Source organism: Solanum stenotomum, chromosome 6, assembly GCF_019186545.1.
Source record: "Solanum stenotomum isolate F172 chromosome 6, ASM1918654v1, whole genome shotgun sequence".
NCBI lineage: Eukaryota > Viridiplantae > Streptophyta > Magnoliopsida > Solanales > Solanaceae > Solanum > Solanum stenotomum.
In genome coordinates this window covers 53916880-53944245 of record NC_064287.1, presented here as the reverse complement: position 1 = coordinate 53944245, position 27366 = coordinate 53916880, and the positions used below count along the sequence as shown (strand labels likewise).

The window sequence follows — 27366 nt, the reverse complement described above, 5'->3', positions numbered from 1 at the left end:
CCCCCCCCCCCCCCCCCAAGGGAATTACACCTATATATATATATATATATGCTGTAATTCCCTTTCCTCAAGAGCCAGTCCCACTAGTGCTAGTATCAATAGGAAGATCTCACTTTTGTTTACTCAGATGCCTCTTTCTTATCGAAGGTCAACAGGAAGAGATATTCAAAAAACCCGATTTCCTATCTTAAGAACCTGACTCAAAAGAGAAAAGAAGATCGGACTAAAAGAGATCTCACTTTCGACGATTGAACTTGACTTTTATATCCAAATTGGAACTGGACTTAAACGTCTATGGATCCTGCTTAGGGCCGGCTTGATATAATATATATATATATATTGACTTTAGTTATTTTAGTCTTGCATTTAATTTTTATATGGGTAGTTAATTTATTAGTTGGAGTTGTAAAATTTAAAATGGATATATATATTTATTTATTTATATATAGGAATAAGTTAGCGCTTAAATGCTAAAATATGGATAGTGGTTGTATCGTCGTTTTACTCTTATTATATGCTAAATGGTGGTTGCAAACACCTTTTTCTATTAGAGCGATTTAAAATCGAACTCAGACCAATAATTCAAATAAAAAAAAGCTATTGGTTTAAAGGTTTTATTTTTTAATTATCGAATTGCCAGTTCTTAACGGTTTGAAGTTTTTTCTTAACGGGTTAATCGATAACCTAATAATAAATTTAAAAAATTATATTTATAGCATTCGATATATAAAGTCCTTGACTTAGGATTTAGATTCATATTTTTATTTCTGGCAGTCACAAACTTTCGGTTATTCTCCAATGTGTTAGTGTTGCTGTTGAGCAAGATGCAATCTATCAACTCATATGCATGGTTTATTCAGTTTGTCATCGTGTATCTAAGTGATTTCGATTATTTATTTTTTGTGTCCAATCTTAACGGTTAAACAGATAAGTCAATATCTCAATGGTTCCATAATGATTTAACATGTCTATAAACCAATAACTGATAAACTTTAAAATCGAACCAAACCAACCGATACACAACCTTTTTTTTATTTTATGCTTTGTAACTATATTTTTCTTGAGAAGAAAAATTAGAGTCGAAGAAAAGAGTAATTTTATTGCCACTTATGATTTTGCATATACTAATAATATGTAACAGTATTGTTCCAGCTATACCTCTTTTTCCACGACCTTTTCATCATATTTATGGAGGATATTCTTACAAATAAATATATACTTTTAGAACATATCATTTTTTATACACCAAACAAACATCGGATAAGAAATAATCTCATAATACACCATATTCAACATTATTCTTATACACCCTACCAAATGAGCTCTAATAGTTTAGATCTATGACACATTACTCTTGAATATATTGGTTATTAAAATGTCTTGCACCAATCGACATGCATGATTTTAGCATATCTTATTGGGGACTTGCCTCTTTTATTATGAAAAATAAAAAGATTGACTTGCATTGTATAGCATAATTAATATAATTAGAAAAGCAATGCACTTACCTAAAGTGTGTCTAGTGAGGCTAAAACGTATATAAACCTTGCTCCTATCTAATAAAGATGGAGAGACTATTTAATAGCATATTCAGTAAAAATTTCATGAATGAATCAAGAGAAGATAAAACGTATACAAACCTTACTCCTACCTAATAAAGATTGAGAGACTATTTTTATACCATGAAATGATAAGAATCATAAAGTTAGACGTGCCCTAGGATTGGACTCAAACTAGCTCAATTGTTGCCTCTCACATAGTTGGTGATTTAGCTCTAATATATATACATGTATTAATGAGTAAATATTTCATCCTACTAACTTAAAAGAAATACTCCATATATCCACTTGAAAACAATGTCAAAGTCTCAAACTTCTCCCCAAATTCCTCCCAAGTATTTACAAGAGGATGAACTTAGTGATGAGTGTACGAAATTGCTCTTAACTCTACCAAAAGAAAGAGGATGGCTTGCATCACATATCTATAATTACCAAGGTTTTTGGGCAACACCAAGAATCATTCAAGGTGTGATTGCTTGTCAACAACAATTTCAGGCTCAAGATAGTGATATTATCCTTGTTACAACTCCTAAATCAGGAACCACTTGGCTAAAAGCACTTTTATTTGGTTTAGTGAATCGAGTAAAACATCCTATTTTTGAACAAAATCACCCTTTACTTATCAAGAACCCTCATGATCTTGTTCCATTCTTGGAACTTACACTCTATGTTGATGGACAAGTCCCTGATTTCTCATCCTCCACCACACCTAGACTCTTGTCAACTCATTTGCGCTTTGCTTCATTACCAAAATCTGTCCAAGATTCAGAAACCAAACTTGTTTACTTATGTAGGAATCCTAAGGACACTTTCATTTCCATGTGGCATTTTGTAAACAACTTAAGACTTCATCACAAAGATACCAATTCCATTGGAAAAGTGTTTGATCTTTTTTGCAATGGTGTGAGCGTTTATGGTCCATTTTGGGATCACGTGTTAGATTATTGGAAAGCAAGTATAGAAAATCCTAACAAAGTACTTTTCTTGATGTATGAAGAAATTAAAGAACAACCAAACATTCAGATTAAACGCTTAGCTGAATTCTTGGTATGTCCATTTTCTATAAAGGAAGAAAATTGTGGAGTTGTAGATGAAATATTAAGAATGTGTAGCTTTAAGAATTTGAGCAATTTGGAGGTGAATACAACTGGAAAGTTGTCAACTGGAGAGGAAAATAAAGTGTTCTTTCGGAGAGGAGAAATTGGAGATTGGAAGAATCATTTTACTACAGAGATGAGTGAGAAACTCAATTATATCATTGAACAAAAATTTCAAGGATCTGGATTAAGGTTTTAATATATTTGATTGAACATTTATTATATTTGTTTTGCCAATTATTGCATGCAATGTCTAATTGTTGTCACTTTATGTTTAAAATTGAGAAGTTTGTCACGTTAATATTGTAAAATTGTGATAGCTTGTTGTTTGAGTAAATAAAAGAATGCACAAGTTATTTGACATTTATGGGTATCACGATTTAATTATTCTAGCTAGTTGAATAAAATAATTTGGAGGGTGAGAAAAAGGACAAAATAATATAGAGCAAATTTAAATCTAGCTGTCACTTCTTGATCGATAATCATCATTATCTATAAAGATCTGAAATTCGATATTAAATTAATTCGATCACTTCCTTACTCATACAAAAATCTTAATCTAATTGATTTTATTTGATCTCCTTGACTTTGAATAAGAAGAGGAAAATATGTTTTTTCACCCAAAGAACAAAATTATGCAATAAGTTAACATTTTAATAATATTATCCTCAGCAATTGCAACATATTAATAATACTTTTTCTTTTATTTACATCTAATTAAATATCATATTGTAGCACAATTTTATTTCTTTTTCTTGTTACTTAGGTAATAAATAAAGTTCAAATTCTAGTGCCATGAAGTTGGTGTGGTGTAGTGGTTATCACGTCAGTCTTACACACTGAAGGTCCCCAGTTCGATCCTGGGCATCAACATTACTTTTTTTCCCTACGGAAATGAATGTTTCATGTTCGGTACTCATATTGTAACTTTTTTTCCCAACGGAAATGAATGTTTTATTTATTATAACTTTTTTTTCCCAACGAAAATGAATGTTTCATTTATTATGGTTTTTCATCGATATTTTGTACTCATATAGTAACTCGACTAAATTCAAATTCATGCATTGCATGACTCTTTTTCTGGAGTGACGCTCTTGACAAGACTTTTTTCCATTTCTATAGACTCAAATCTAGACTTCTGGTTAAGGGTAAAAGGATCTCACCTATATTTCGCCACAATCCATTCGTTATTATCTACCTAGAGGGCCGTCGACTTACCTACTTAGGTTATTGGGCCGTAAAGAATTCCCCTTACAATTCAAAGCCCAATTTATTGCGCCCATGATAATTAGCACCATTTTGATTATCAAATAAGTTATTTTTCCAATTCCACATTCTCTCATATATTTTCATATTTATTTTCAACCTTACATCATATATAAGACTAATAAATAGAACAAACATAATTAATTAAATGGTTTACCATTTATTAGTTTGTTAAATTTGTGAAAATTCAAACTTGCAAGGATTAAAAGTGTGTATCAATTACATGAAGGTTAACTATGTTTAACCAGAAATTAATCGCAAATATCAAAATCAAAATTTATCTATGTTTGATGGACTAACATGTCACAACCCAAATGACATATAGTGTCCAGTGTCCACATGAATTTATCTTTCGAGCTACGTTATATCGAGCTCCAAAAGCGTGCGTACCATGTGAACTTACATCACTTTCTTCTTTCATTGCGATGTGAGATTTACCTGAAATGACATGTACACCTTATCTTCAAAAAAATTATCAACCCCAAAAGCCTGCCAATTCTATCTAACCCGCCCTCATCTATCAACCCAATGTCAAGAGCGTTACATAAAAAACACAAAATTCTATCATTACAATTTACAACGACTACTCTTTCGTATATAATAGTAATGGATGTGAACTTAATGTTTTATTAAATATAGTTTCGTTGAAATCACTTTAACCTAATGTCATCCATTCTAATTAATGCAAGTACTTTAATATTACTGACCAAAAATATCAAACATTTTCTGGTTCTGCCGCCTCATTCATCCCCTCTAAAATATGATCATATGTTAAATATATTTAAATAAAAAAATCATACATAATTTATATGCCAAACGTCATTTCTAAATTCTAAAACATTGGAGCATTTTTAAAGTCATTATTAGACTATGGACACCTGTTATTTGAGGTTGACAGATCATTACGATATCAAATTCATCTGAATTGATATTTTTTTACCTAAAGTATAAATTATGTGTAAAATTTTAGTAAAATTAAAACAAATAATAATTTGATCTCTAATTCTAATATATATAATAATTTTTATATTAAAAATTAAATTCATAAAATTTAAATCTTGATCCACTTCTACTTATGTACATGCTACCAAACTTATTTCTTAAGTTGCTTAGTTAAACTATTATCCAAAATTAAGAATTCAACGTTGATCGAAGAGGTGCTTGCATTAGCAATTTGTAGTATAGTTTTTCTTTTTTTTTTAATGAGAGTGCAAGTGTACACAATTGACTCATGATGATGCATACGTTTTTACGCATATCTCAATTAATTTATCCGATAATTCTAATTCAAACTATAATCAAAGATGAATTTAAAATTTGCTATGTAGTATGTATTCGATAATCTAACTTTGAGTGAATCGAAAAAATATGTCTGTTTATCTTTATTTCATATACAATATTACATTCTTCAAATAATTCAAATTAAAGTAATTGAATGTCTAGCTCGTGTCTATGTGGCATGCATGACTGATTAATATATTTCATATATCATAGTCGATACTAATTCATGAAATATAATTCACTTTCAAGATGTCTCGATGGCTAAAAAGTTATGTATTAGGTTTTAGTATATATCCACGTCAACAAAATAATAAACCAATTACATCTCTTGAAATAATCTATAATTCTTTATTAGTAAATAAAAAGGTTGAATTTTATTTCTAGTTTTTGTATTTTTGCATTGATCACACGTGGGGAGTGGGCTTTCTTTTATTTATCCAAATCAAATATTGTGAATTGGTCAAAAAAAAATCTGCTTATTAATTATTAATAATAACAATTAATGGCTAAGTAACCAATTAATCACTTTTTATATCACAATGAAACGTCATAACGTGTTTTTTGTCTTTTTTTAAGAAAAAAAAAGTTTGGGTTAAAAACTTATGCAAAACATTTGTATCCGTACTACAATTGCACTTATGATTTTGTTGCTATTATATATAATCTAGAAGTATAATCGAACCTTGTTATAACAATCATTATTCGTAATTATAATACTAACATTTTTACGGTATGGATTTGATTTTCTCAAAAATTTATTTTTCTTATTATATTTTACTTCTTTATAACAATATTTTACTTATAACAATCATGAAACATTATTATAGCGATACTTTCTTTGTAAAATTGCCAACGAATATCTAAAGAAAATTATCTTTTTCAAAAAATAAAATGGTAGTAATAAACTAATAATACATGCAGAACTAGTATGAACATGTCGATATATGGTAACTATAGATGAATTAAAAAAATGAATTTTGGATCTAATAAATAAAATATCATAAAAGTTCACATTTGCATGAAAACATGGAAACAGGTTCTCTTATATGTTTTCATTGACTTTAATAAATAAGTGAACCGACCATTCTGTATCCCCATGATACCAAACAAATTAAAATTTCCCTTGTTATATATCCTTTCGTCTCAAATAATTTATCGTATTTTATTTGTATATATTTTCTTAAAAAATATTAAGTATAGAATTTTTTTTGATTATTCTTTTTTTATAGATCAAAATATAATTTCATAATTATGTCTTCATATTTAAAATAATTATTTTTAAAAAATTATAGTATATAAAAGAAGAGTGTAAGTCAAAATTTTGGAATTATGCCAAGGCTTATTGTACTTTCAATATGTATTGGTTAACTGTAAATGTATGGTTGACTTTTATTATCTTTATCTTTTTTATTTTATAACCTATAGTCAAATCAATCGAGAAAATAATAACAACGGCTGTGTGTATAAACTACGTGGAAATTAGATTTTTTTTCTTTGGTTTAAAGGAAGTTTTGTTGAAATAATATGAATTTCTATGCCAGCGACCTTAATTCAAAGGTGTATGTTGATCTCTCTTGCCTACTGCCTAGGTTACATTTATCTATTTTATTCTATTTGGGGGGGAAAAGGCACGCGATTCTTTCGATAAATTCCTTCCTCCTCCCAGCCTCACCCAAAGGTGGATAAGAATTTAAGCTTTGTTGGTTTAAACGTTATAATTTTGTGTGAACCTAAATTAATCAGTACGATCTATTTCGATGATATTATAGTTTTATCAGTATTTCCCTATTCTATTTTTTTTTTTTTTAATGTTTCTATGCTTTTGGTGTTTTTTTATTTCATTAAAAGGTATAATAAGTACAATAAAATAGAAACAAATGTTTTTTCGAATGTTTAAAGTAGACACATTGTAAAAAGCATTTTTACATTGGCCGACATAATATTACGAATGTGGTGCAGCGGATGAGCTGAAGTTGCTCTTTTCTTAATTAGAGGTCTTGAATTCGAGCCATGTAAATGAAAAAATTCTTGATAGAGAGCGCTTCCCCTGAATGGAATCTTATGCAGCATAAATTCAAAATAGTCGAACTTCAATACACGTATACACTAAACCAAAAAAAGCATTGGCAGACAAGCAAAGTCTTTTTCATGGTATATAATGCTTTATTAGCGTACTCCATTAATAACTCCATTATTATTTTTGTCAAAATGTATTGAAATATTTTGTTGTATGGAAAGAACGATGAAAACAAAATTGAGCACACAAGTGTAACATATTTTGTCCCTTAATAATAATGTCTATTTAATTCAGAACAAGATCCTAAATTAATTTACTTTATGTTGCTTTATTGCCTCATGAGACTCTTACGTCTGTCTGAGTCTTATTAGGCAAAAAAATAATAATATTATAGTCGATAAAGTAATTGCATATGTGATCAATTAGGACGTTACAGATTCAAATTATGAAAACAATTTTTTTTAATAAAAATGTAGAATAATATTATGTATATATATAAATTAATTGAGCTAATAAATATAAAATAGCAAGGCTCCTATTATCTTGTACGTGTAACTCATCATTGACATCCATTTTTCTACTATAATAATATTATTTTTTTAAAAAAAGAATTAAAGAAAAGTTTGTTTTTCTAAAAAAAAAATTGTGTGGTCAGAATAAAAAATGCTTTCCAGTTTTATATTTTATTTTTTAAATTATAATTATTGTTTCTTTGAAATGATGACATGCATAGAATCTTAACTAGTAAGTGGTTAGGTATGGACCGGATTCAAGCGCATTATAGTGAAAATGACACGTGTTCTTTGTTCATTCTTAATTCTTGATTCTTCTGAATGAGGTGGTTGATATTGCTAGAGAGAAGTGATGAACGACTCGTATATACATTGAACAAGCGTACAGTTACAAAAAATCAGATAGTATAGTTGTGGGAAGTTGGGACTTTATAAGGTATGTATATAGTCATAACTATTTTTTGTGACCAATGGTTCTTTCACCTGTTACATATGACTATGAATGAATATGAGGTTTAATGAGATTAAATGAAATTCTATAGGACTTTAGAGTTTGAACGCTATCTGAGTTATCTTTGTCTAGATATTCTAGTTTTGTTAGTATAAATCGTTTCAAATCTTTATGATCTAGTGTCTACATTCAAAGGATGTTCGAATAGTATGTAACTTTCGAATGGTCTTACTATTCGTTGATCAAATCAGCCTTGATACATTCAACGGTTCTATAATTCTCTATATACTTATCATGATTTGGTAATATAGTCTTTGCTTTGAATAGTTTTACCTATATACAATTATACATTTAATTTTATTTTTTTCATGAATATATCTACATTTAATAAAGCAGAAGTTAGTAATCTTCTCTTAAATTATGCATTAATTTAACATACTTCATATGATTGAAAGAACAATTTGCACACCAAATTGTGAATTTAAATAGACATTCTTAAATGTATTTTGTGTGCATACATTTAACAATTTGACAGTTAGGTGTAGTCGAACCCAGAAATAGACATTCTTAAATGTATTTTGTTTAGGAAAAAAATAATTATACGTACTAGGGGTGAATAATGAGTGTATTTGTTCTTAATAAATTAAAATAAACATGTAGGACAAAATTAGTGGTCCTTGGATAAACATTTAATATAGCTACCAACACATGAAAGGAGTAAATGCAGAAAATAAATTTGTAATATTATTATAAAGAGACGTATAATGAAATTTTTTGGAAGTTACCACCAACGGACACGGTGAAAGGGATGAAGTTGCTCCTTCCTTAATCAAAGTTTTCGAATTTAAGTTTGGATATGAAAAAAATCATTAATAGAAAGTGTTTTTCCTCAAAAATTATTCTGAGGGTTTACAAGAAGATAAAAAAATAAGAGATTGTATCAAGAATTATGTCCAAAAGAATATGAGAACGAGCTTCTACGTGACGCGAATTCGAAATAGTCCAACACTTTAATCTCTCAACTACAACTCAAAATTATTTATTTGTGATCAATCAATTTGGTTGAAGTAATTTAAACCAAACAATTATTGAATTTGATTATTGAAAATACAATAAGTTTATTGAATATTTGAGTTGAATGTAATCATTAAAAATCATTATTAGAATCAACATTAAAATATTGAATGTCAAATTGAAAGTCATATAGACCAATTTGGTCCAATTGTAAAGAAAAAACTTATAGGTGAAACTTCTGATTATTCGTCAATAATGACAAACAGTTCACTCTAAAGTTATGATACTGTTTACATAATTTCTCAAATTTATTTTTTTATAATACTTAAATTAAGAAGTGTATTTATTGGACATTTAAACTCGAATTAAATTGTATTTATAATCTTATACATTAACTCAAGTTAAAGAAAATAATATGTAAACAAATTTTATCCTTATCTCGAGAGTTAAGAGAAATAAATTTTAATAGACCATTAACTCAATTAAAAAGCATCATAAGCATAGTTTATATGTAGATTTACCTTTTAAAGGCTCGCTTGATGATATGAGATGAGAGATAAGAAATGACTAATTTTAAAATTAATTTTATTTATGATAAATTTATTCATATTTAATTATAATAAAATTGATAATCTCAAAATAATTAATTTCAAAATAATATATTTTTTCAACTAAAAAAGTCCTAAGAAACTGAAAAGACTCATTTTCGATAAACCCTCGACTCAACGAAGAAAGTAAAGAGACAGATATGTATGAATGCGGCCAAACAGCTTCGTCCCAAATGAAGTTCACCTTTTGACTATCTCTTGTCCCCTTTCTCTCCATTAAAAAAAATACTCATACAAAGTCAGCTCTTACATTGTCAGAATCCCAAATATCCCTTTTTCTCTATGGATCTAACAAAACTACAAAAAAAATTCTAAAATTATAAGTACTCTGTACCGCCGCCGGCGAACTGAATCGGAATCGGAATCGACTGATCTATTTTTCCGGTAAACTCTGCCGTCCTCTTTTTAATTTTTTTTAAAATGTATTTTTTTAATCTATTTTGAGTTTAGAACAATAATTAATGCCTTTTTTGTGCCTCTCTTTCGTGCACTGCACCTTTATTATTATGACCAACTGACTCTACTCTGTTTTTTTTCACGTACGAAAAAAAAATAGATGACAATAAGTGTATATTAATTGCTAACACTCTATTTTCGTTCGTTATATTAAAAATAGATGTTTTTATAAATGTATCCAATCTGTCACGATTCAATTTCTCAAATCATGATGATGTGTCTCAAAAAAAGTCAGATCGTGACAAATTGGTATCAAAATCAAGTGCCAAATGAATTTTTGACTTTAACTGAATCTTAAAAGTTGTCCAAAATATATACGTGGATGAGTAAAGATGGACGGAAGGGAAGGAGTATTATAATAGGTATTATATGTTTGTGTATGTATATACGTATCGAGAGAGAGAAAGAGTTGACAATTTTATTTTTGTATTAGCTGTATATTAATGTTTGCTGGCTTCCCACTCTCTTATTTCTTCTTACTTGTTACTTAAAACTCTTTTCTGTCACATTCATTGCGTTTTCTAACTATCTCCTTTTTAGACCCTTTCTCTCTCTCTCTCTGTAATCCTCAATGAAGCAATTCAAAACGGCATCATTTGTTGTCGTTTCATGATCTTACTGTATATTATTCACCAACATCCTCTTCTTCTTCCCAACAATACTAAGGTTTTCTTGTCTTTCTCTGTTTTTCTGTTTTCTTGAATGTGTTGTGTATTTGTGGATTGATTTGAGTTCTTTGAAATTGTGATTCTTAGAATTTAAACGTTGTGTTTGGACGTGCATTTTACTTTGGAAAAAAATTAATCTTTTGGTGAGGGAAAGTCCCAAAAAGTCAAAAACTGGTTTGACAAGTTCAGGCCAGTTTCTGGGAACTTGAAAATATTTGAAGATTAGGTCAAAATCTATGGCAGAAATAGATATTTGAAGATAATTGTTAATAAATCTATGGTCAAACGCTAGCCTAGTTTGGTTTTCTAGCTGGGTTTTCAATTTTCATGGCAAAGATTGGATTTTTGTGATGGAAAATCCCAAAAACCAAAAAACTAGTCTGAGCTTGTCAGACTACTTTTTGAGAACTTGAAATTATTTGAAGATCATATCAAAATATATTGCCAAATAGATATTTGAAGATAATTTTTCAAAAATTTATAGTCAAAGGCTAGCTTATAGTTTGGTTTTGTAGTTGGATTTTCAAATTTCATGGTAAAAATTGTTTTTTTTTATAAGTACTATTTATGTCTTTAATTTTGATGAAATTTGGTGTTTTTATGCTTTTTGCAGTGAAACCCAGAGACAGAAGTTTGTACTAAAGGGATAAAGAGGAAAATTCTTTTGATTCACTTTTAGAAAGGTAAAGTTTATATGTTAAATCATTTGATTATAATCATTTTATATTTAATAATTAACAGTCCTTTTGTTATATATTCTTTGTTTATTGGATTTTATGAGATTGTGAATTTTCTTGGGATCCTATGACAACCTGTCAGAATGTATCATTGTGAAGAAATCTTTTTTTTTTTTTACAATTTTTTTTTTAACTTTTTGTGAAGAGATTGCTATTTAAAGAATTAGAACTAGATCTAGTTGATTATGATTAGGTAGTATAGCTGAAGAACAAAATGGATGGTAGAGATTGATCTTTTGACTTAGCTTTTACTTGGAGGTAGGGATAAGGTTAGTGTACGTTGTACCCTCGTTAGACTCCACTTGTGGGATTACACTGGATACGTTATTGTTGTTGAGCTTTTTATACAAATTTTCAAAATGGTGACCATTTATTGTCTTTTTCTTCACAGATGGACAAAGTTAAGATTCCAGGTTGTTTGGTAATTAGACCATAAATTCACTATTCATTGTCAGGGCAAGAATTTAAAATAAAGGATGTCTTGAAAAGACAAAATAAAGATGAGGTCTGAGTGAATTCCCTTTGTTTTATTTCAAATTATTGGCATCTTGTGATTGAGATGATTTTGCACCTTTTTGTTTCTTTGTTACAAAATCTCAACTCATGGGTGGCATTTACAAGTTTGAGTCTTACCTGATTTATGGACACGGATTACGGTAGAAGGTTAGCAGGTAGTAGAGCGTTGTCTTGCTTATCCTTCCTTACTAGTAGTCGTAGTATTTTTCTTGTTACTGTTCCTTTTTTTCAGAATGCTTGTCATGTTTTCCTTAGTATCTACTTTTGCTTGAGTCGAGAGTCTATTGGAAACAGTCTCTCTACCTCCCAAGGTAGGGGTAAGGTCTGAGTACATTTTATCCTCTTTTGCAGGTTGATTTATGTTAAGTAGAGTAACTCAGCCGACCCCAACTTGTTTGGGGCCGAGGCATAGTTGTTGTTGTAGTGGTATATCAGACCTGTTGAATGCTAAGTTTGCTTCCTATTGTATTCTTGGACATTATCAGTATTCATTAACGATTAAGTGTCGTTTGACCTGCTATGTATAGTAGCATTTTCTTCAGAATTCTGCTGGACATGTACTAAATTATAGGAGATTTCAGCAAATGTTCTTAAATATTTTCTTGAAATTTATGTTGACACAGATCTGTGAGCTATTTTTCTCCGCGACTACTTCTTGATGTTTGCTTCACAGCTTTTGAGACTTCTCCAGACTCTACCAGCTGATGTGAACAATGAAAGCTCGTAAGTGTACAAACTGTGCTTCTTCTTTATGCTGCAGCTTCTTAAGTACACCTTAGTATTGAGCAAATGTGTGTATTTTTCTATTTAGTTTCGAGTAATAAGGATTGCTAATCTGATGCTTTCTTCTTTCGTTTGGAGACTCTAGATTTTCATTTGATAAATGTCGAGATGTTTCATTTTGTTGTACTACTCGTCTATTTCTTGATATCTTTACTTTAAGAGTTCATCGATGGATTTTAATACACTAGTATTCTTACAAAACTTGATCCCTGCATTGAGAAGTTAACTTCAACTGCAGATAATCATCCGCTGTTTAGTGATTCCACACTAGTCTCTGTGCATGATTCTAAAACATTTGAATGCAACGACAGCGTCTTTGACACAGCTGAAGAGAAGCCTACGATGAATGGAAATCAGAATGGGATATTAAGTCATTCAAATGGTTACAAGGAGGCAGATTCTTTAGGTTTTCCTGTAAATGACATCGGAAATACAAATGTCCACGACAATAGGGAAGATCCTTTGGCATGTGACAAAAAAGATGGGAATGAATTCTGGAAAGTTCCTGAACTCGATGACTCTATATTTTTTGATAACAACAATGAGATTAAGGGTTCAAATGTGAGGGACGATCATAATGTAGATCTGTCCAAGATAAACGGTGACAATAGAGGTGGAAATCCTTTTGCGTGTGATATTCCCTCAAGTGAAACAAACGAAATTGTTGCTGCAAGTGTTACGGATGATCAAAATGGAGGCTTGTCGAATATCATCCATAGCAAGAGAGGTGGAAATCCATTTGAATGTGATACAAAAGATAGAGATCAGCCATGGAATATTCCAGAATATGAGTCCCTTGGTTTCCTTGATGACAAAGAAAATGAAACTATCAACTCTGATTCGCCTTTTACCTCTCACTCCGAGTTGTTTGAGAATAACAAACATTTTTATTCTGATAAAGGTGTCACCGATCACGAGCTTCCTGAATTGACAGTTTGCTATAGAGAGAACAACTTTAACATGGTTAAAGACATATGTATGGATGAGGGTGTACCTGCAGTAGATAAAGTTCTAATCGAAAGCTGGAAAGATGATCAACCAAGCACGACTGTTTCTGTTGATGCTGATGAAGAACAGCAGAGCAACACCAGGAAAAGTGTCGATATGGGGTCGACCATTGCATCTGTATCTCAAGATTCATCTTTCAAAGATGCCAAGAACATTGATGTGACTCATGATACAGAAGTAGAAGCTACTGGAGCACCTGTTCCAAACGGTTTCAATCCGTCCCTAGAGAATAATGCCAACAAAGATGCGGATAAGGATTCTTATCTCGAGGATTTGTTGATGATTTTTGGTTCAAAATGTACTACTAATGCATCAGAAAAACCATCATCTCCTAATACCGTTGTTCGTGTGGAAGAGTCCAATATAAAGACTTCTGATGGTGATCAATCTACACTGCAACCTGATCAGGTTTGTTCCTATCATTCTTACAGATTCGCGGAAATTAGGTGTGTTCTTCAGACACATTCTTCTGGTCGATAAAGTAAGGATTTCGTTTCTTGAACTGCAGGTGCCTTCTGAGCAAACTTTGAAAAGCCAAACTGCAGTTTCTGTACCCGATCAAACGAACAGCAAGGGTAATAGCAAAGAGGGAGTGGGAACTAGTATTTTCGACTTCAATCTTACCAAACCAGAATCAACAAAAACCACGGAAGGAGGAGTCGGAAACTTGCCTGAAGATTCTCACATGCCAAAGGCTGTCTCCGTTCACAAGAACGGAAACTCAGATAATAATTCAGCTTCAAGTCAAGTTCCTTTTGCTAATACTGCTGACAACGCGCACCAACAACACCTTGAATCCCAAAATATGGCTAATGGACAAGGTCATTTTGCTGATGGAGAGGCAAGTTTTTCTGCAGCAAGAGGTCCTATAACAGGTTCCATCACTTACTCAGGGCCTATATCTTACTCCGGAAGCGTATCTCTTCGATCCGAAAGCAGCACAACCAGCACCAGATCCTTTGCCTTCCCAGTGTATGCTACTTACCCTTTTCTTTTCAAATTTGATACTGATATTAGTAACTTTATGATGAACATTTTCATTCTTACTTCCTCACAGCTTACAAAATGAATGGAATAGCAGTCCAGTAAGAATGGCGAAAGCGGAACGGAGGCGTTTAAGTAAACAAAAAGGTTGGAAACAAGGCCTTCTGTGTTGTAGATTCTAAATTGTTGTTCTTAGTTAAAGAATATACATAACAAGACCTTAAATCTTGAATCTTTTGAGTATTGTAAGTATGCATACATGTTGATATTCATTATTCTCTTAGGGGTGGCATGTTGTAGGGGAAATTACACATTTGGTCCCGTGGCCAAAAATATTTACATCCGCTAGCCAATATACATATATATATTATGTGTATATTATGTATCTATCGGCTATTATTTGGATGGGCGGCAATTTATGTCAATTTTCCCTTTGTTCTATTAAAGACATGAAGGCTACTGATGTAACACTTTTTTCTTACATTTTTGTTCTTATACAATATATCATGTATACTCAAGTTTAATGTCCCTTTTTTTTTCTATGGTTAATTGTTGTGAGAGATTTTTGTCTTTTTGACTCTTTTGGTCAAGGCCCATTGAGCCCAAATAAATTGCATATATTTGGTTTTTAGTTTTTTTCTTTTAAAGACCAATTTATTTATTATTACTACTAATAAATTTGTGTAAAATTCACAAATAACCATGCTATTGAAAGATAATTAACGTCATGGAATTTTATTTGTAGAATTTGAAACTCATTTACCTTTTTGAGCATTTGGTGCTCATAGTCCACTAGCATGACTAATTTGGATTTGCATCGTAAAAAGTCTAATATAATATGGTGAATTTTAGTGCTCCTTATCAAAGAAGACGTCATTTCCAAGGCTCAAACTCGAAATCATTAATTAAGATTTAAGAGTTAAGGACATTTAACTTTTATCATTTCACAAGTCTGCTAATGCAAGTGAACCTTTTATCCAAAATAACTTAAATTAAATTATCATATTGGGTTTTCTAGCTAGACAAACAAACATGAAGAAGTGTAACAATTTTGTCAGCAAATATAACCTCCATTTACTATTGTCCTATAAACAGTGGCAAAATCAAGATTTTCACAAACAAGATTCAAAATATAAAATAAGTAAACATATGAAAAAATCAACAAAAATTCAACATTTACCGTATATACATAAAAAAAATGAGATTAAGATAAACTCATTTGACCCTACTTGACTTCGCCCCGGCCTACAAAGGGGGCAAGATGTTAGGTAACACAAAATCAACCCAAATGGTGTGAAGGTTCCTAAAAAAGCAAAACTCATATATATATATATATATATATATATATATATATATATATATATATATATATGGAGTTTTACACCTATTTTAATTTATTTTTGGAAGTGTGAGTTTTGTGCTTTGTGTATGTCTTTTTTCTCTCTTCTTTTCATTGAACTTTGTGGGCTTTTACCTTCCTTCCTTCCTTCTTTGACTCTTATAAATTCCTACTTTCATTTCAAAAAAGAATTACACTTTCATCAAATTAATACCATAACAATGGAAATAAAAAAACTCATCCTTACTCTTCTACTCATTTGCTTCACTTTTTTCATGTTATTTCCATTTTCATATGCTGCTCCATTGTTAGGTAATTCTTTTTTCTATGTGACCTATAGGTTACCGTTCGAGTTGTGGAAGTTTAATCACTAATGCTTGCATTAGGGTAGACTGTTTACGTCACATATTCCTTGGAGTGTAACATGTGACCCTTCCATGAACTCTATTAATACAAGATGCTTTGTGCACCGAGCTGTCATTTGCCCTTTTTGTTTCTATCCATTGAATATTTTTTTTCCTTTTGCTTATATATCATTGCTAACTTTATTGTATTGTAATTTTGACAGATCATGAAGGGAGAATGACTCTCCCTTCAAGTCCCAGGAAGCTCAAGTTCAATGAACATCCAAATGTAATGAGTTTTTTTTTCATATATAAAAATAATTTTTTTAAATTATTTATAGTATGTATTTTCCTTTTAATATTTTCCAGCATATAGTATGTATTTTTTTTCTTCATGAAAATGACATGTTATCATTTGTGTGAAGCAGGTGAAAAGCAACGGAAATCAAATGAATTTGGTACCATTGAACACTGCACAATTAGCAGGTACATGTATATAATTTAGTAATTTTATTATAAAAATATTAACTGGTTTCATATGCATAAGTCATGACATATATATATATATATATAACATAAATGAAAGTTTAATTTTTTAAAGAATCCTCCTACTTTGACTAATTAACTAACAAACCTTCCATTGATATGCTGATAATTCCATAATTTCATGTATAGTAGTCTTTTCACTTAATATAATATTTCCTTCGTCTTATAATACTTTTCACATTTTATTTCATCTCAAGAATCAAATTACATAATTTTTCATCAATTATTGAAGATATTTTTTTTCATCATATTAATATAAAAAGAATTACAATGTATAATACTTCCTTAGATAGTTCTAAATATCCAAATCTTAATCTAATTTAATTTAACTTAAAAAATTAATTAAATTTACTTTCTGAAAATAAAATACAGTAACAACTATTTTGGAACAGAAAAAATAGTATTAATGGTGTAGAAATCTTAAAATACTCAACTTATGTTTCAATTTGTTTACAGTTTGACCAACTTAATTACAACCTACTGTCTTTTAATTAAGGGAAAAATATACCCTGAACTATCGTAATGGTATACAGATACCCTCTCTCATACTTTTGGGACATTGGTGCCCCTGCCATAAAAAAACTAGAGCATATATGCCCTTCACTCTAACTGAAGACTAAATAGGGACACACGGTACAATCTTATCCGTCGATCCAATATTTAATAAATGTTGGGTCGGTGGATAAGATTATGACACGTGTATGTCCTTTAGTATAAATAGTATATATGCTCTAGTTTTTGGATGGCAGGGGCACCAATGTCCCAAAAGTATGACGGAGGATATATGCATACCATTTACAATAGTTCAGAGGTATATTTATCTTTTTTTCCTTTAATTAATATTAATTTGCATGCCCTTTAAAAAAGATATTAGTAATTATTTTTACATATATTCGATCCCTTATGTATATATATCGTCTCACTTAATTAACACTAACGATAATATGTTACATAATAATGATCAATGACCTTTTATTTATCTAGAACTTAGAAATATTTCAAATTTATTTTATCAAAACGACTAATATTTTGCGCGATATGATCTCACATGTGTCTAGGTAAAGAACATGAGGGAGAAGTGGTACATGCAAGAAAAGGGACAAGGCAAGAGTGGGTTGAAGGGAAAGACACTTCTGATTTCTTCACAATGGACTATCATTGGGTTAGACGACGACGTCCCATACATAACAAGTCCATTCGCCCATAAAATAACAATCTCAAACTAGTTAGAATCGACTTTTTAGTTTGTATGAATCCTCAATATAGTATCATATAGTAATTCCCGATATCAAGTATAAAAATGTAGTAGGTTTTTGGGAATACAATTTTGACGTGTGCTACATTTTGTTGTAATTAATTAAGAGTTTAATGAGGATTATGTCGTGTTGTACCTTTATTTATGGCCGACATTAAACCCTAATTTTTGGTATTAACAAGAAAAAGTTTTGAGTTTAGTTCCAAGGGGACAAATTTTATGTTTTTATTTATATAGTATATTTTATTTAATGTAGGCAATTTATAAATTGTAGTCAAATTAGTTTTCTCAATCCCCAATAAAATATATATTGAGATTTGGTGTCACACATAACAAGTTATTTTTTTAATATATAGTTTTTCTCGAAAGACAAATTCTCCGTACATGAGGAGCATGAATGTAGTATTTGGCCATGAGGGATGTTTAACTAATCCCTTGAAATTTGCAAATATGTCCACTTTTTGATATTTTCAAGTACTAAGTTTTCGTATGGAAAAGGTCCAAAATTTTTATTGAATTATGAGAAATGAGATAATCGAGTTAAATCTATCTTTATCGTTAGGGTAGGTTTATCCTTGTTGACTAATGGTAGAAGCTTAGTCTCTAATGATAATGTTTAACACTCCTTGATATCATGTGTTCAATCACAAGAGTTTTTTTTACAAAGGACAAAATGGTTGCCTTGTCGCCGCGAATGGCTAGTCCAAATTTGTCATTGAATTATGAGAAATAGAATAATTGGGTTGAATCTATCTTTATCGTTATAAAAATAAGTTAGATTTTTCCTTATTGACTAATGACATAAGCTTAGTCTCTAATGATAATGTTTAGCACTCGATGATGCAACATATTTAACATATGACTCTTTTCTACAAAGGACAAACGATCGCACTGACTATGCGAATGATCGATCCAAATTTTCTATGAACTTTAAAGAACAAGGTATTTTTCTTTTGTTTGCTTGGAGGATAATAGGGTGTGCACTTCTAGCAAGTTAATCCCAATTAAAATTTGATGCACTAAGTTCTAATAGCAATATAAGTACTTAATAATAATTGACACTTTTATTTACGTCAATGAATTAAGACACGTCTAATTTAGCTATTAAAAATAGACGGTGAATAAAAATTAAGATGATAAGTTTCAAGATCTACTAATCCATGATTTGCGCCTATCCTTTCCCATCTCCCCTTCATTTTAATACTTTTATCAAGAAACAATTATCTAAGTTTATGTGATAGTTTATTTTATTTACATCTATATAATTATATTATATCATTATAAATCTCATTCTCTTTTGTTTGTTATATGAGTTTAGAATATAGATAAATAAAGTTGCAACTTTAGTGGCATGAAGTTGGTGTGGTGTAGTGGTTATCACGTCAGTCTTACACACTGAAGGTCCCCAGTTCGATCCTGGGCATCAACATTACTTTTTTGTTCCCACACTGAAGGTCCCCAGTTTGATCCTAGGCATCAACATTACTTTTTTGTTCCAACGAACGAAAATGAACGTATGCTCTCAACACGACTTTTTTATTCGAGACTTTTGGTTAAGAGTAAAGGAATCTCAACTATTTCGTCACAATCCATGTTGCTTCTATTGTATTATACTATTCGAGACTTCTGGTTAAAGGTAAAGAAATCTCAACTATTTTGTCACAATCCATGTTGCTGCTATTGTATTATATTTTAGGAAGATTCATGACTATAAACATTCATATTCAAATGCAACAATTTGTTGAAGTTTCAAACTCTATTAATAATTCATTAGATTGAAACTTGTATCACTTTCAAAATTCAAGTGCAAAAATTTTACTAAAACTTTAAATTTCATAAGCAATTCATCGATTTCAAATCTCTATCAATAGAAACTTCAAGAACGATTTATGAAATTCAAATCGCTAAATATTCTTAGAACTTTTCCCCGCACTTTATAGTTAAAAATATTATTTATGCATTAAAAATAACTAAACATTAAATAGTTTCCCAAATTGAAACACTCCAAAACTACAAGGACCAACTTGACTTTTTCACTCTTTACCTCCACCCTACCATCGCCGCCGGCGAATCCCGTTCGCCGGAATCACACCTATCCTTCGCCATTAACAATGGCTTCCTCAGCTTTCATCTCAATCAAAAGCACCAAAATACCCTTTTCTCTAAACTCATTCTCCATCACAAAATTTACCCTTTTCTCCACACTAATCAAGAACCATCACCGAAAAATTTCACCTCAAATTACTTCTCCACCAGTGCCAAAAAAGCTTCCTTTTACTGTTTCTGCACATGGGGTTACTTGGAATGATCCTTACCATTGGATGCGCAAAACCAACGACCCTGATTTCATCAACTATCTTCAGCAAGAAAATTTATATGCTCAGTCTTTTATGAAGGATACTGAGGAAATGCAAAAGAGTTTGTTTTCTGAGATGATTAGTAGAATGCCTTCCAAGATTTCTACTCCACCTGAACTATGGGGTCCTTGGTTTGTCTAAAAACTCAATTTTTCAACTTTTTTATATGCTTTCATTGTATGAAAATGTGGGAAAATGATTGATTCAATAGTGTTTTAAATATAGGTTTGAAATGTTAATGAATGAGGTAGTTTATATGAAAATATGATTTGAGAGGAAAAGTTTGTAATTTTAAATTGAGCTAATACATAAACAGACACTCAAACTTGACGTGATAATTAAGCATTTCAATTTTGAGTATGTATATTTAGACACATCAACTCGTCTCCGTTGTGTTAGGTAAACGTTCCAACTTACAAAATGATCAACTAGACATGTTCAATGTTTATGTGTCAAGTTAGCGTCGGGAGTCCAAGAGATACAATGGGGATGAGTTGGAGTGTTTAAGTTGTCAGTTGAGACCAAGTTAAGGTGTCTAGATGTGTACTCTCAAAGTTGGAGTGCTTACTTGTAAGCTGATGCTAAGTTTGAATGTTTGTTTATGTATTATGCATTTTATATTCCCATGTATCAAACGTTGTTGTTCACTTTTGTTTAGTTCGCATAAAAATGATCTCTTTCATATGTTCCTTGCACGAATAGTAAAGAATTCAGACTGTCGACTTTTCATTTTTTCTATAAGTCGAACTAAGTCATTCTATTTGAATTAGAGAAGACGAGTCATAAATTTAGTAAAAAAGAAACCACTTTAATCAAAATGATACAAATCAACTATTATTTTTCTATATGAAGTAGATTTAAGTCCATGTTAAGCCTATTACATCATGTACAATCTGCATTAAGTCTGCAAGTACTTAATGATTGAGTTATGCAATAGAAATAGCCTAATCAGATTAAGAATTAGTGTAACTGTTGTGTGAACTAAGGAGTTGTTAAAATAATGTCTTGAAGTATGTAGCATATGTTCTGAAGAATTAATAAGGGTATTTTGTGAAATGATCTAAATGCTACAGGCTGCATTTGGTTTAGCGGATGCTTTGGTATGAACATTGATTCTAAATTCTGTTCGAGAATCTACTTGCTACGAAATTCTTTCTTTGTTGGTTGACTATCGGTCTGTTTTTTGGGTTGTTAACAGGTTATACTACCAGTACATTCCAGAAGGGAAGGAGTTTCCAGTATTATGTAGGAAACTGGCTGCTGAGAGCAAAGGTTGGATGAAGACTGTATCAAGTTATGTGATTGGCGTTGCTGGGAAGGAGCAAATACTGCTTGACTGGAATGAAATTGCAGAAAGATATGGTATAGCATTTTCATATTATTCTTTTAACAACCACTTTTTGCTCATCTTGTTTCTTTTCCAAGCACTTATAATCAATTTTCTATCCTTGTGTATTGGTTTAAGGACTGAATCCACTCTGGAAAAATATCCATAGCAGCATATTGAGGTTAACAGGACAATGAAGTGTTAAAATTTAAGAGAAAGGGAGGAGAATATTCGTATAGGCTTCGTGATATGCATGCAAATCATTGGCCATTGTTTTAGGTGTTGTTAGTTTTAAAGATAGTATTTCCATTATGTTTTGATTTGTTCTTGTTTTTTGTAGGATATGTGCATGTGGGTACATGTAGAGTGTCTCCAGACCACAATTATCTTGCTTACACAATTGATGTTACTGGTAGTGAGCAGTTTGTGCTTCAGATTAAGGACCTCCGAAATGACTGTGTTCTGCCAACCCTGGGAGTTGAAGGGGTTGTCAGTGTGGAATGGGCTCAAGATTCTTGTACTTTCTTCTATACATTATCCGACCAGAACCAACGCCCTTACAGGCAATTCTCTATACTATGATTAGTTGATTACTACTTTAAATTGGATATTCGGATGTGTTATTACTTAAACATTATGTGGCCAGGGTACATTGCATAAAACTGGGATCAGATTCTGTTCATAATGTCCCATTGTTTGTAGAAAATGATTCCAGTTTCTGTGTGGATATAGCAAGTACAAAAGATGGAAAGTTTATTACTGTGAATTCTAATTCAAGAACTTCATCTGAGGCAAGAAATTTACCCCTATCACGGCATAGATACTTCTTTGTATTGGTGAGGATGTTTTCTTAGTTTTGCTCATTGTCTTATTGCAGGTTTATGTCATCAATGCAACCAATTTGCAGACTGGAATTCAAAGATTTTGTGAGCGTGTGTCTGGTGTGCAATACTTTCTTGAACATCATCATGGCTTTTTCTATGTTCTCACTAATTCTCCTAATGCTGGTGAGGAATCACCTTTGAGTGGAGAGTATTATTTGGCTAGATGCCCTGTTGAGAACTTGCAGTCAACTTGTTTGCAGGTATGTCTTCTTCCATCATATATTGATTCTAGAAGGGGCTACCGCTGCTGATAAAACATTTATACATGCATGAATATACAGCTTTCAAGGTGTTCTCCAAAAGCATTCTATCTAGTGGATACTTTGACATTTCTTTCACATGGATTTAAGGCTGATGAAGGATTTGTAGTTTTGCTGTGTACCTCATTCCAGCTAGTCGTTTTGGTTGTAATTTGAGGCTACATGCTCGTTATCTGCCTGCATAATTATGATTTGTTGGTTATTTGGATCCTAAACTTTTCTACCTGGGCAAGTGCAAAATTGAGTTATATGAACACATGTTGATTCACGAGTTTTTGGTCTTTAATCATCTGCAAGCTTTCTCTGCAGAATATTATAGAACCCAGCGAGGACATTTTCATCCAAGATATGGACATGTTTAATGAACATCTGGTGCTTTTTCTCAACAAAGAGGGTTCCTCATCGATATGCTCTGTAGATATGCGAACGATCATCAATTGTGAGGTATAATTTAAAACTTATGTCACTTTTTTTTTTTAATTTTGAAACTATTTTGTCACCCTTAATTAAAATTCCCTTGTTTCTTAATGTCTACGTGTTGTGCAGGAACAAATGAAGATTGATGGACTTAACCCATGGTTCTTTCCTCTTCCCTCTGATATGTGTACAATAGCTCCAGGGTCAAATCATGATTTCACACGATCTGTATACCGCGCTGTTGTTTCTTCCCCAGTGGTAATGCTTGTCAACTTTTTTTCCTTCCCTGTGGTAATATTGTTAATAGTCTTCAAATGCTCTGCATCCTGTTGGTTGTCATATTTTTGCTTTTCAACTTATTCTTGTATTCGACTAATCAACGTTATTGATTGATAAGCTTGTACCCATATTACTCCACTTTGAGGTATTCTCGCTATATTCCATGGAACATTTAGCGCAGATCTCTGTTATATAGTCTTAATATCTCAAATGCTAATCATGATGTATCGTATGAATATTCAGCTTGTTTCCCTATATAAATACTTCTTTTACTAAGTTGTTCTTTTCTTTGAAAAAGAACCCAACAATTACGCCTCAAGCCTAAACTAGTTGGGTTAAATAAAGCATCATGAAAATTTTGATAATTCCATCAGAAATACACCTTTCCTCCCTATTCCTGTCATAGTTAAAGACTTCTCTACCTACCGTAGCAGCCTAGCAGGTGTCTACCTGTACGGCCAAATAACATTATATGCTTCTCAGTGTTTCTCTTTTGAAATGCAGATGCCTGATGTTATTGTTGACTATGATATGTCTAGAAGAACGTTCTCTGTCATTCATCAAGAAGAAGTAATTAACGTTTCCCACAATACAAAATACCACTCTAACAATGGAGAGAGAAGCAGAAATGAGTTTCTGGGCACCCCTTTAAAGAAGGAACACAAAATTCAGAATAATGGAGTCCACAGATGGAGTGACTTTGCTGAAATTTATTCCTGTCAAGAAAAAGAAGTGATATCGCATGATGGTGAAACGATTCCTTTAACTGTTTTATTCTCTCGTAAAGCACATAAGAAGGGTCAGTCTCCTGGGCTTCTACATGGATATGGAGCATATGGAGAAGTGCTAGATAAAAGCTGGTGTGTTGACCGCCTGAGCTTACTTGATCGTGGTTGGCTGATTGCATTTGCTGATGTAAGGTACAGCTCTCTTTTATTGTAAGTTGGATTGTGATATTTGGCAATGCTCAAAAAGCTTTTATCCGAGCATAGTTTGGCCACTGGTTGGGGGGATTTGCTTGTCGAGAAACTGCTAACTCAGTCACTCAGAACTCCTTATGCTTCATCCTCCCAAAGCAAAGAAAAGGAAAGAAGTAGAAAGAGGAAAAAGAGAAAAGAAAATGAATGTACAGGAAACTGTTGATTTAGATGCATTCGAAGTGGTTAACCATTTACAAACATTTGAAAGCCACTTGTGTTATTTTGGTAACTTATGTTGTGTTTGATAACTTATCACTGATTTTCTCAATGCAATAGAAGTGATAAAACTTTTGTGATTTAGTTTGCCTTGAAACATTACTTGTCCGTCCATGAATTGAACTCCAATGGTAAGGATGAAAAAACACTCTAGCTTGGTCACTCTTTCACAAAGTTCCATTTGTTGCTGTCAGTTTCTCTCTTTTTCAAATGCATGTAATGGTGCAATGATATAAGCTACCAAATTAACAACATACTTTGCTTCAGAGAGTCTGGAAAGAAGTACCCTTGCTTGTGATTTCTTGTAACAGAACAATTAGGTGACATATTTTACTTGTGCAGAGGTGGTGGTGGTCCAGATCCTTCGTGGCACAAATCTGGAAGTGGAATGAACAAGTTGAACTCTGTGAGTGATTTCATATCATGTGGCAAGTATCTTGTCAGTGAGGGTTATGTTCATCAACATCGGCTGGGAGCTGTTGGTGTAAGTGCAGGAAGTCTTCTTGTCTCGGCAGCAATTAACATGCATCCTGAACTTTTTCAAGCTGCAATCCTGAAGGTAAGCACCAATTTGGGAATCCTTTAGTGTTCTTTCATATTCCTATAGATTCATTGAATTGGATTCATATCGCATATTATGGTTTGATTTGGTCTCCGTATATATGTCTTCTTTAGCGGGAAAGGAAACAAGAATTCTAAATACTTTGGTTTGGGACGATATATACTAGATGCAGTCTGCTTTTGTTTCAAGTTTCTCTCGAGCTAAAGAATAGTTAGTGTCTTTAGACAACTCTCTATAAACCTAAAAGGGAAAAGGGGCAAATATACCCCTCAACTTTGCAATTTAGAGCTAATATACCTTTCGTTTAAATATAACCTCACTGTCTAATTTGGATGGCAGGAAGTGTCTTTATTTTTTGTTTGACGCTGATGTATTATAGCTGTTCATGTATGTAATGTTTGTCCCAGGTTCCTTTCCTTGATGTGTGCAGTAGCTTGTTGGATCCCACCTTGCCTCTCACTGTTCTAGACTACGAAGAATTCGGAAATCCTCAACTACATGCGCACTTTGAATATATTTTGAAGTATTCTCCTTATGACAATATTCCTGAGGGTGTTTGTTGTCCGTCGATGCTTGTGAAAGCTTCATTAAATGACTCAAGGTATAATTTTGTTCTCGTCAGAATGCACATCATATTTATGTAATACTTGAGTCTATTGAATGGTTTGGCTGAAATGCTAAGGCATTTTCAGCCTGCTAAGATTCTTTCTCTCAACATCTTATTTTGATCTTCACGAAAACTCCCTGGAAAGGATCGATATCATATTATGTCTTTAAGCAGAGTTGGCGTTTGGGAAGCTGCAAAATGGGTGGCCAAGATACGAGATAAAACGTGCACTAGGTGTTCTTCTTCAGTTATACTGCAGACAAACATGAGCGGAGGACATTTTGGTGAAGGTGGTCGTTTTGGACAATGCGAGGAAGCAGCTCATGAATACGCTTTTCTGATGAAAGTTCTCGGGGAATCTTGAACTAAAATGCAGCTTCTGGATTTCGATGATGGAGGGTTGGTCTAGAGCTATTGTCCTAATGACAGAGAGGCTAGCTGGAAAACGTTCATCAGCTATAGCTCTGCATTAACCAAATGCACTCGGAAACTCCTCATGGTACTTGAACTTCCCGTTGGTATTAACATGAAACGAAGATAATGTGTCTAAACGTTTTAGCCAATCGATTGATGTGTCTTTCTTTATGGCTAGTTGCAGAATAGACGACTCATGAGAAGAAGAGCTGGAGACACCAGAGGTCGACTGCTGTCATTGTCGAGCTTAGCATTTTTTCCGTGTGACTTATAAGTCATGAGTTCAAGCTGTGGAATCAGCCATATGGTAAGCTGCATACATTACACCCCAACGAGTCTGTGGGATGTTTCGTGCCCCCGACTGCCCTTTTCTTATGCTCAACATGATTTCCAGCAGAAGGGTGTTAAATGACCCCAATTGCTTGTAAAGCTTACCATTCAACAGTAATTGTCAGGTTTGTGGATTGAAGTACTCTTATTGTTATAAAACTAAAAGTGGTCTGATGAATTTTTAGGTTTCTATGTATAATACTGACGTGATTTTAACTAAAAAATCTACTATTCTTGCTCCGTTTCAATTTGCTTGCCTTACTTTTTCTCTTTAGTTTTTTTTTTCCATCTC

General features: G+C 32.0%; 4 protein-coding genes and 2 non-coding genes across 9 annotated transcripts; all 6 read left to right on the top strand.

Moving 5' to 3' along the window:
* The first annotated feature begins 1831 nt into the window (after window positions 1-1831).
* LOC125867433 (cytosolic sulfotransferase 12-like) lies at window positions 1832-2855 on the top strand. Its single transcript, XM_049547936.1, has one exon. It carries the CDS (start codon window positions 1857-1859, stop codon window positions 2853-2855), a length of 999 nt encoding a protein of 332 aa, XP_049403893.1. The 5' UTR covers window positions 1832-1856.
* A 601-nt stretch (window positions 2856-3456) lies between these two features.
* Window positions 3457-3529, top strand: TRNAV-UAC (transfer RNA valine (anticodon UAC)). Its single transcript has one exon. It is a non-coding gene; the product is annotated as a tRNA-Val (tRNA).
* A 6532-nt stretch (window positions 3530-10061) lies between these two features.
* LOC125867422 (uncharacterized) lies at window positions 10062-15236 on the top strand. Of its 4 annotated transcripts, none has more exons than XM_049547921.1 (6): window positions 10062-10189; window positions 11543-11612; window positions 12806-12905; window positions 13277-14381; window positions 14482-14945; window positions 15031-15236. In XM_049547921.1, the coding sequence occupies exons 3-6, from the start codon at window positions 12841-12843 to the stop codon at window positions 15137-15139; spliced, it is 1743 nt and encodes a 580-aa protein (XP_049403878.1). In that variant the 5' UTR covers window positions 10062-10189; window positions 11543-11612; window positions 12806-12840; the 3' UTR covers window positions 15140-15236. The 4 variants fall into 4 exon arrangements, with proteins under 4 accessions (XP_049403878.1, XP_049403875.1, XP_049403876.1 ...); XM_049547918.1 differs by having other exon boundaries at window positions 10063-10189; window positions 13204-14381; XM_049547919.1 differs by lacking the exon at window positions 10062-10189 and adding an exon at window positions 10739-10927.
* Window positions 15237-16425: 1189 nt separating this feature from the next.
* On the top strand, window positions 16426-18607 carry LOC125867443 (uncharacterized). Its single transcript, XM_049547946.1, has 4 exons — window positions 16426-16608; window positions 16865-16929; window positions 17069-17126; window positions 18245-18607. Exons 1-4 carry the CDS (start codon window positions 16518-16520, stop codon window positions 18391-18393), a joined length of 363 nt encoding a protein of 120 aa, XP_049403903.1. The 5' UTR covers window positions 16426-16517; the 3' UTR covers window positions 18394-18607.
* A 1190-nt stretch (window positions 18608-19797) lies between these two features.
* Window positions 19798-19870, top strand: TRNAV-UAC (transfer RNA valine (anticodon UAC)). Its single transcript has one exon. It is a non-coding gene; the product is annotated as a tRNA-Val (tRNA).
* A 580-nt stretch (window positions 19871-20450) lies between these two features.
* On the top strand, window positions 20451-27321 carry LOC125867418 (uncharacterized). The gene is made up of 11 exons (XM_049547914.1): window positions 20451-20929; window positions 21997-22160; window positions 22466-22688; window positions 22772-22916; window positions 23003-23209; window positions 23579-23713; window positions 23816-23944; window positions 24470-24885; window positions 25504-25720; window positions 26131-26324; window positions 26505-27321. Exons 1-11 carry the CDS (start codon window positions 20553-20555, stop codon window positions 26692-26694), a joined length of 2397 nt encoding a protein of 798 aa, XP_049403871.1. The 5' UTR covers window positions 20451-20552; the 3' UTR covers window positions 26695-27321.
* Window positions 27322-27366: the final 45 nt, after the last annotated feature.